This window comes from Neolamprologus brichardi, chromosome 14 (genome assembly GCF_056152115.1).
Source record: "Neolamprologus brichardi isolate AB-2024 chromosome 14, ASM5615211v1, whole genome shotgun sequence".
NCBI lineage: Eukaryota > Metazoa > Chordata > Actinopteri > Cichliformes > Cichlidae > Neolamprologus > Neolamprologus brichardi.
This window is the reverse complement of record NC_142117.1, coordinates 34,493,915-34,504,367: the sequence shown is the minus strand read 5'-3', so window position 1 is coordinate 34,504,367 and position 10,453 is coordinate 34,493,915. Positions and strand designations below refer to the sequence as shown.

The following is a 10,453-nucleotide window of genomic DNA, read 5'->3' as shown; positions in this document are numbered from 1 at the left end:
GAATAAGGATGCATGGTTGCACAAGCAATAAATATATGAAAATTCCTTGACTTGTAGCAATTTCAGACAGCTAGCATTTAAGTCTTTCGATTCTAACAGAAGGATGGTGAGCAGTTCCATTATATGAAGTTTTACCCAGAAATAATAAAAAAAAAAAAACAGGTAAAGATACTCAGTAAAACTTGTAAATAAACAACAAAGAGAAGGACAAGTTTCCATCCCATTTATTCCTGGTTTTATGTTGTACAGGAAGCTGCAATAAAACTGACAGATCTACAAAAAAAAGTCACATAAATGAAAAACGACATAGTGGGAGGATTCAAATAAAACACCGAAGGGCCTGTCAACTTTACGAAGGCTTCAGATAAAAGCAAAAGCGGTCAGATGGTGATCGAAGGGAAGCAGATTCAGGTTAATCATTGACAAGACAATAAAAGAAGCCATTGCACTCCTAACTTCCCCTGAGGTTCCCAGACACAAAAACAGATGGTAAACATTTTTAAAAGGCACTTAACAAGGGATTGCATGACATATCAGTGCATATTATACTATTACATTTCTTCAAAGATAGCTTCTCTACAACAGGCCTGATCTGTGGGATCTTTTTGTAAAGCGGACCTATTATGCTTTTTTCCCTCCTGAATTTCTGTCAAATATATACTGAGGTGGATGCATATAAGAAACATGGCTACAATTTCAAAACACGAGGTTAATGTATGTACATGTAATCCTGGTCACGTTATAATTCAGGCTCTAAACACTCAGTTTCTGACACTTCTTTTCTATTGTTAGTTCTGTTTGATGTCAAAGAGAAAGCCCCACCCACCAGTTCTTTAAGCCTTCTGTTTGCAATAGGCAGCCAATCAGAAGAAAGATGACTTAAAGGGAGAACTTTCAGACAGAAAGAATTGGAGGGCTGCATCAAGGCCCAGTCTGAGAAAAATTGTGAATTATTTTGAACTATGAATCATGCAAAGCTACTCTAGCAAAGTAAAACATAAAAATACTGAACTAGAAATTAGCATAATAGGTCCCCTTTAAAATATATAAGTGCTATGTAAGGATCTGCTGCAGACTATAGATTGTACATATCCTATAAGTACAGTAGAACACATTGGCCTGTTAACTGTAACGGCCTAATGAAGAGAACCAGCTGGTTGAAAAATAATGAAATATATGTCTTCCATAAAACATTTACATTTATAAACATCATTTTGGGCATAAAATTACCTTTGGTTTGTCTGTGCTTCTGTACTGTCAAGTACTCGCTGCACATAAAGAGAGAATCCACCAAAAAACAAACTCATTTTGACATATTATCATTACAATGTCTGGTTGTTCAATTTAGGAACATGAAATCCCTGCGCACTTTAATGTATTTATGAAATTCATTTTGAAATATAGCAAATGGGAAATAATATACAATGTTCAATACTATGACTGGAAACCAGGCTACAGATTTATTAAACATCTCTTGATCAAAAACAAAGATTCCCGCTTTTCAGTGGATTCTCACTTAAAAAAAAAAAAGTTTAAGAAATGATGCACAATTTTTTTAATACCATATGTCAAACTCTTGCATGTACTATGTCTAAGGATTGCACGTGTGTACTATTACAGTTCTTTACAGTATATAACATTTAACATTCTAGTATAAAATATAATCATAGGCCTATCAATAGATTTTTTTTTATATACATTCGGGGTAAAATGTAGGCTGGGCTGGATCTTGTATGAAAGCAACATTTAAATACAGTAAAACACTGAGTTTTTGCTGCTGGTTGACGCGCTGACAGGCTAACTGGTTGTGTCTACACAGCAAAACATTCTCCTTTCTCTGAGTTAAAGTCAGCTTCAATTTAAGCTGACAAAAAAAGCCAAAACAAAAACAACAAATGCACAAGCGCACAGAAATGTCTCTACTGGCATTCTGTCCACATCTAACGCAGGTTTGTTTAGATGTTTTACTGGAGATTTAAAAGAAAAAAGAAAGAAAGAAACATCTGTGCATCAGGACACAGATTCAGTCATGAAGCAATTAAAAAAAAAAATCTGCTGAAGGTACATTACATCATCACTGTCAGTGTCGTGTCAGTTATAAGCTGTAAATTTAACTTGTAGAAGCAGAAAATATTTCATTTGATGAAGCATTGGTAAATAATATGGCATTTTTCCCAAGACAATTAACTCAACTTTTCAACAATAAAAAGAACAGCTGTGGCTGTTGTTTAGATATACTTTGACATACATGTAAATATATATATGTGTATATGTAGTATATATATTTGTGCTTTTCTCTGCACAAAGCTGAGTGTATGCTGACAACACAGGGAAGCGGCTATTGTCTAAGAGTTTGAGAACTCTAATCACTCATCTATCAGGTCTCCTAACAAGCCATCACTGACACAAATTAAACTGATGTCAATTGCTTTGACTAAAGTATTTCTGTCTTTATCTCCAAGGTGCCAATCAGTACCTAGTATTGTAGCTAAACCCTAACTAATTTATGCTGAAAGTGTCCTTTGGCATGTTTGCTGTGACACACTGGGTTATGGTATAAATGAGCCATCAATCGCCTGCAACGCATCATTTGTCAAGTAGCAGGGTTTACTAACCTTAACCAAGTAGTCTTTAGTGCCTAAACCTAACCAGTGAGTGGATCTGAGAGCATAAACCGAGGTAAAACAAAACAAAAACAAAGGATAAAACGCACAGGTATGAATGGGGTACAAATCAGGCTCTCTTGGCAGTCAACCCAGTAAAATGTGCCATCATCACCTCACATCCTCACTAGACCTTTACACTCCTGTTAAAAGTTGCTGTTACGCCTCAGCAGCCAATGTAGTGCAGCTATAGTGCCAAAGCACCAACACTAAAGGATATCTTGTGCTTAATGGGAAGATCCAGGAAGCACCTGACAAAGCTGCATTGTATGTGTTCAGATAGGAATGCTGTAATCTATATCCATCTGCTAACGTGAAAGCGATGCTTGTTTCAAGTAACAAAACTAATTACCAACTCTTAAGCAGTAGCCGCTGTCCAGCTTGTAAGTCTTCCTGAATATGTGATTCCACCATTGCATGATTAGGGATATGTATACGCTGTACGTCTGGTTGTGGTGGTGATATTCCATTAGTATCTCTGCTGTTTTCTGGACTGAAACATTAAAATGGCATTAAACTGTTATTAAACTGTTTTACAGCATTGCTGCAAGTGAGCATGCACAGAATGCATTGGGAAATTTAATTTCACAAGCTCACTATACAGTGCTCAGAGAAAAAACAAGTGATGTGTGCAGGCAGTCTTTGCCGCCATCATCAGATCTCTGATTAGGCCTAATAGTTTTGAATTCATTGCAATGTGACAAGCAGTTTAACTTGCTTAGTGGATGTTTTGAGATTTGTAGGTTGTTACGTTGCTTCTCTTCTGGGACTCTTAGCTGTTCGGGGGAGACGTCTGTTCTGATCTGGGATACGATTCTGGGACAGAAAACACACACGTGAAAATATAGTTAATATCGGCTGCAAGCATATCGATCATACCATGGTTGGGGTTATGGATATTACTGTTAAAACACTTGTAGAATACAACAGGAGAGCATCTCTTGTTGTATTTTAACCCCAATTTGTGTCCCACTTTATCCCACTTCATATCAATAACATAAACACCAAACATAAGTGCTTTTTATAAATTTTCTTCACAAAGGTCAGATGCCTGTAGACCTGCCTGTTGCTGTGTTGGGTCCATGCTGCCACTGAAACCACCATCACGTCTCTCTCTCTTTCTTGACAGTGACATCTCCACTCCCACTCCCTGCTCCGGCTCCAGCTGTTCCTGCTGCTGTTCCACTTCCAGACCCTGATGAAGCTGCAGCTCCAGGTCCACTACTGGCTCCAGATGTAGGAGCTGATGCAGGAGCTGAAGCAGACCCTGCTCCGCTCGATCCTGAACTGGCAGCACCATTTCCCAGAATGGTGGTTATCTCCCCCTGCATGAAGGCCCATGGGGGACTGTTGGGAGAGGTATCCAATGGACAGCGCTCTCCGCTGGGGCAGTACACTTCCCCATCACCATGCCTACTCTGGATATACACTCTTGTGCACGGGAAGCAGAACCTATATTTGGCGGAGGAAGAGTATTACAGTGGACATAATTATTAGGGACGCTAACAACTGCAGGATATATATTTATAACCAGTTTAACAAATACATGCTTTTGTATGCAAGACATATTTAAATAGCTAACCTGGCTAAAAGCTAAAAACAATGTTATAGGATATTTATATAACAATAAATAAATGACAAACATACAAACCTGTGGCCTGGCACTGATGGACATTGAACAAAGTGGGTGTCTTCCAGTCTCTCATGACACAAGGTGCAGGATAGACTGTTTCCAGCCGAATGGCTGTTATTGGCAGATGCAGATGCCAGCTCAGAGGCACCGCTGTGGGGTAACGCTGCGGCAGCGGTGGTAGCTGCCTCCGCTGAGGTGCTGGATCCTAGGGGCTCTCCTCCTGACCTTGCAGTTAGGGGGCGTGGCTGCCTGGCTGGAGATGATGCAGGTTTAGGACTAGTCTGGCTTACACCTCCAGCCATGGAGAACGATGAAGAAGCCAAGCTTGTACTCTTGCTGGTACTGCTGCCAGCCACAACTGTGTGGGTCTGCGTCTTGGGCTGGTTCTGGGAGGAACTCAGCTCTCGCTCCAGCTCTGGCGCGATAAAAGGGGCGATCCCCATGCTTATTCCCAGCTGTCTGCGGCTCATCTCTGCCAGCACAGGAGCAGGGAAGATCATAGGGCTGCTCATAGGGGCTGTCCGGGCCGTCAGACCCGCGGGCATCCCTGCAAGTATCCCAGGGGGAATACCTGCAATACTCTGAGTTACTAGATTAGGAGGGATGGCTGCGCTAATCATTGATCTCCGGCTGCCACTGGGGCTCTGACGGTTAACTTCTTGAGGCGGCTGCCCGTCACGATGCAGCCCGTTTGGCGGTACACGAATAGTTGAAGCGGTAATTTCTCCTCTTCCTCCCCTCTCGAAACGGTCCCCGTGCGGCCTGCCTCCGTCTGCCGCCACCTCTCCCCGGGCTGATGTGCCGTGTTTATTGGGAGAGGGACCAGGTGACCTCACGTTACCGTCCTGCATGCCGTGAGTTCGCTTCAACTGGCGGGCGCTTGCGATCAGGAATTCGATCTGGTTGGCTCCCTCGTAGTTCACGCATCCACGGCAGACCACCTCGCTGAAGTCCCACACCACGGTCCATGGCATCTTTGGCAGGTCGCACAGGTAGCACCACTGGCGCCTGGAGGAGGAAGGGGACGACATGGCTGGCCGAGCTAACCTGAGCGTGTTCAGCGAACCTCCTAACGTGCTAGCACAGGTTAGCTGCGTTAACCTACTTAGCGTGGACAGGTGCACGCCCTCTTTACTACTGACTTTGTCCCCTAACGGACCTCACACAGCTTTAAAATAATGTTACGCATTCTACATATATGAAATTAGCTCAAATATTTTGGTTGTTTACAACTAATTTTGATATATTTGTTGTGTTTACCGACTTCGGCCTACTCTTCCCCGCTGTCAACGGCTTCCCAGACTGGCTCTGGAACGTTACGTAACCACGTGAGGTGAATTATGGGTATTTGAGTTTGCTTACTCGCCGAAGTCAATAGAGGGCCTCGTCGTGGAACTACAGTAAGAACTGGCACGGAAGTGAAATACTTAAAGGTCACAGGTCAGTTTTTGTCAACACGTGTGCGTCCCACACAAGCCATGCGTTTGGAGACAGAAACTTTTAATTTCAGAAATTTGATCGTATTTTAAAATAAAAAAATGCCGAAAGACATATCATCCTCATCGAGCGAAGATGAAGCGGACACCACTGGTGTGGAATCGGCGCCAAAACCGACAGAATCCGGTAAGTTAACACGCAGACGTTGCACGAAGTTGGTGTAATAATAGAGGTGATATGCTAGTAGTTACTTACGTTAGAGCAGATTCATTAAGGCTTAGAAGTAGCCAGAGGACAGCAAACGGTATAGCAGGCTAGCGGTAACGATTGTGTTTACATTAAATATGTGGTTTATAGATAAAGCAACAGAAGAAAGTGAATATCCACACTAAAACGTGTCCAGTTTCTTTGCTTCTGACTCGATGGTGTTGTTTTTTAATCCACAGATAACACTACAAGGTACCAGTGTCCTCCTGACTTTGTCTCTTTCTGCCACGAGCCTTGCAGCAGCACTCTAGCACAAAACCTCAAGAAGAACAAGAATGAGTTATGGCTCATTAAAGCTCCTGCCAGCTTTGATCCCAAATGGTGGGTACAGTCTGCCTTTACCTTTATCCCACACAGCAAACTTTTTTTTTCTAACACAATAACAAATTTTTAGCCTTTTTTGTTTTTTGCAATGTTGTTTTTTTGTTTTGTTTTTTGTCCTTCCTCTCCACGCAATCATATAAACAGTTTAAACCACAAACAAGTTTCAGATGCAAATACCACAGTAATAATACTTTCATAAAGAAGCCAAAAGCTGAATATCTCTCTGATATCATCAGTAAACATTCACAAAGACATTAGCCCTCGCATATCTCCGGTTACTGAAGCGAAATCTCCCAGATATCCTCTGAGGTTTTGTTAAATCAAAACAATGGAGTCACTGCTCACCCCATCTCATTCTGGAATTCAGTTTAAGATTACAAATCTTATTTGTTTACAGCTCCCAGGTCTCTCTGATCCATTGGCAAACTTCTCTTATATGTCTGAAAATCATGTCTTAAACAAAAAGTGTCAGAACCTTTAAAGATGCTGCTCTACGGTTGTAGAATCAGTTACCACTTGACATAAAAAGAGCGATTAGTGTGTCTGCTTATTGTTGAACGCCTCTTAATTCTGCATCATATGTGTTCACTTTTTGTTTTTTTTACCGGAATAATTTGCCTGTGTGTGTGTAGTTGTAGATACTGTGTGCAGCACTTCGGTCAGTGAACGCTGAGATTAAATCTACTTAGGTAATTTCCAAAAGGAGTACACCTCTAGTCTCATTTTTGTTGCCGTGTTGCACAGTTTCCACAGTGGAACTTTGAGTTAACTGCATTTAACAGCAACAACCTCTCCGTGGCATTTGTTAAAAACTAGTCATGTAGTCGTCAGGTCATTGAAATGACTGTAAAATCTGTTAGTATCTTTTTAAAATCTACAAATGGTAACTGACCCATTATGACAAGTATCGCTAAGGTGAGTAAAGGTGCTGGTAATGAATTCAACATCCCATTGTGAGAATTATGTTGCTTTTGTACTAAAATTACATTAAATATCAAGTAACAAAGTAACAGCATGAGGGTGTAAGCGGAAACGGTATGTTTAAACTTTTTTCAGAGTACTTTTAAGTGACGCATACTCACCTTTTCTCATTCCATCCAGCTTCAGTGGCATCAAGGTGCCCCTCTCTGGTCTCCAGACCTTGAAGGTTCCTACTGCTGCTCAAGCTGGAGCCAAGACTGGGAGCGGGCAGCAGATCTATAGCATCCTGGCATCCAACCACAGTACCTCAGAACTCCGTCTGCTCACCAGTGACAAGAAGCCGTCAAATGGCATGGTTGTTGGTCCTGCTTTTTCAGGCTTGCTTAATGTGTGCGAGACCTACGGAGACAGCAGCAACAATCAGGCCCCTCAGGTCATCCCCACTGCTCCAGCCCCCTCCATACCGCCTGGACTCAAACAGCGATTCCAGCCTTTTGGCAGCAAGACCCCCACTCTTACCTGCGTGGCAGAGAATGAGTTGGATGGAGTTGCCTTTGGGCCCTCTTCCACAACTCTCCGACCTCTGGTAGTCAAGCGATTCATAGAAGAAGCAGGTCAAGAAGAAGACGAGGAGGAGGAAGAGGATGGAAGGAAAAAGAAGAAGAAAAAGAAGGAAAAACGGATAAAAAAAGAGCGACTAGAGGAAGTGGTGAATGTGAAAGAGGAACCTGTGGATGAATTTCAGGAAGAAGTAATGATGGAGCTCCCATTCCAGGAGGGTGATTATTCTGTGGAGAAGAGGAAGAAGAAGAAGAAAAAGAAGGACAGAGAGCGAGAGGAGGTGGAGGAGGGACTGGAGCCCAGTGTCAAAGTCAAGGTGGAAGAGGTGCCTGTGAAATGTGAACCCGTGGACATATTCTTTGGTGAAGAAGTGGAGGTCTCAGGAAAGAAGAAGAAAAAGAAAAAGAAACTCAGAACTGATGGTGACTAGTCTGGTGTCATTTGGGAGTTTTTTAGTTTTGTTTGTTTCCTTTTGACCATGTGAGCACGTCAGAGACAGTTTACTGCTTAATTACTTCACTATTGTTGTTGTCAAGACGTTGACATGGTGTTGCTCAACAAAAGGGCACGCTGTGAATACAATGAGTAGTGAGGTGAATTATAAAGACGATTCACTCTAGCATCTTTAAGACAAATGTTCATTTCAGTTTGGCCAGATGGAGACAGATTCACACACAATGTGTGCAGCTGGAGGCATCAGCGACTACAAAACTGATAAGAGTGCACATGATAATGGTGTCAGGAACCACAACAGATTTGAGCAATGACACAGCATCTCCAGTCCAGTACTGGAGACCTTTTTTGTTTCATGAAAACAAATGTCATGAAGTCCAAAAGCGATTAAAGGAAATTAAAAATGAGAAAAACTTTGGGTTTTTTGTCCTGCTGTTGGCAAACGCAAGTTAACAGCAACATTTTCCTCTCGTGCCTTTTCAGAGCAGTGACTTCATCTACAAGGAATGAAAGTTGAATTTGTGTGTGAACTCCACACTGTGGATTTGAAATTGTGCAACAGTTTGACTGTACCCAGTTTACAGAGATGTAGTTTTGTTCGTGATGTCAGGCAAAAAAATCCAAACCATCTGTTCTGTGAAATATGAGTTTTATGAATGATTTTCCAGTTTTTTCAGATGGCCCAAAGACTAACATGAAATAAAATGGTTTAGTTTAATAAGCCTTGTGTTCTTTTTTTCTTCATATTGGCACAGATTTTTTATTCTCATGCACTAATACGGTTATAGAAAATGTGATTTCTTGACACATGAACTGCGGTTATTCAGGTAAATTTTCATGCTCATAAGAAGTTGCGACAGGTAGAGGGCGCCACAGTCCAGCTAGTCGTCTGCGTGGATCGGCTGCCTGCAGCCTTTGAACAACCTCTGAGCTTCTAACCTACATGCTACTATTTCTTTTAACTAATTTACCACAGATCTGCTGTAGCCGTCTGAATGCACAAAGAGGCGATTCATAATTTTTGACATTTTCTGATGGCGGCGACTCATCAGAGCTCTGTGACACTCAGGTGAAAAACCTCAGTCCATGCTCTGCATCCTCCCCTCCTCCTCCCTCTCCTCTGCCTGCTCTGCACCGGAGTATGGTCCTGTTTCTTAATGAGCTCAGGCACCTCTGGTGCTATCACACTCACCATCTGTAGTAACCCCCTGCACATGCTGCAAGCCTTATTGATCCAACCTCATGAGTGCATTAACATTTTTTAGCCTTTTCAAAAGGCCTGTCAAACTCGAAATGCTAAACACCATGCTAGAGGTGTAAAATGTAACCTTAACACAACAAGGAACATTTTTTGCGTTCTTTCTACTGAGTGTATTTGACATGACTTGGCATGAAGTCATCTATTTATTTATTTTTGGTGTAGCAGGCAGTCATTAAAGCCGAGAGCCACAGATGTCAGATGCTGGCTAAAATGTTTTTCTGAGAGTCGCAGATAATGCCAGATTTCTGTGTATCCTCACAGGTATGTCGAATGTGTGTGCGAGCTCCTGCGCCTCAGAGCTTTCAGGCTTGAGTGCCTGAGTGCATATGCCTGTGTTGCTGAGAGAGGGTGTGTGCAGCTGTCTGAGCTTAAGGTCAATGAAACGAAAAATAATTTTTACTGTGTTGGCTAAAATATACAAAATTCATACGTGCTTTCTTGTATCTTGAGCACTTACCTTTTAAACTAAGAGAAAAAAACATTTGTTTCCATATATGATCTCCTATTGTTTATAGTATAAAATAGAAATGTGTAAAGACCAGACGCAATAAATTTTTTAAAAAAAGCACGGTCTTTCAGAAAATCCAAATTTGGCAAGTGTCGATTGCTATCCCTGAGTCCAGTAGCCGGCTAAAATCCAAGCCAGGTCAATATTTCCAAAATGCTTGTCTTTAAAAAAATTTGCCTCGGGATTGTAAGATGTCTGCTGTTATTTTTACACACTTGATTTGGAGCCCTGCTTCAAGTGACTATTAAAGGAACCTTGGCCTTAAGGTGTACTCAGACTTGTGGTAAAGGCTATTTTTGGCTTGTGATATTCTCATGATCTGTTGCAGTTGAACAGTTTTAACATTTCTGTGTTTGTTCAAGGCAGCCAGCATTCTGCACCAAACGGGTGTTTTGTCTGACGTTTGTTAGCCGCTACTGATTGTG

At 41.8% G+C, this 10,453-nt stretch overlaps 2 protein-coding genes across 2 annotated transcripts; one reads left to right on the top strand and one right to left on the bottom strand.

The window, feature by feature from the left end:
* Positions 1–207: 207 nt before the first annotated feature.
* On the bottom strand, positions 208–5,607 carry irf2bp1 (interferon regulatory factor 2 binding protein 1). The gene is made up of 3 exons (XM_006805195.3): positions 4,315–5,607; positions 3,727–4,115; positions 208–3,479 (listed from the first exon to the last, which is right to left on the bottom strand). The coding sequence occupies exons 1-2, from the start codon at positions 5,325–5,327 to the stop codon at positions 3,767–3,769; spliced, it is 1,362 nt and encodes a 453-aa protein (XP_006805258.1). The 5' UTR covers positions 5,328–5,607; the 3' UTR covers positions 208–3,479; positions 3,727–3,766.
* polr1g (RNA polymerase I subunit G) lies at positions 4,958–8,980 on the top strand. The gene is made up of 3 exons (XM_006805196.3): positions 4,958–5,919; positions 6,180–6,321; positions 7,426–8,980. Exons 1-3 carry the CDS (start codon positions 5,835–5,837, stop codon positions 8,234–8,236), a joined length of 1,038 nt encoding a protein of 345 aa, XP_006805259.2. The 5' UTR covers positions 4,958–5,834; the 3' UTR covers positions 8,237–8,980.
* The last annotated feature ends 1,473 nt before the right edge of the window (positions 8,981–10,453 follow it).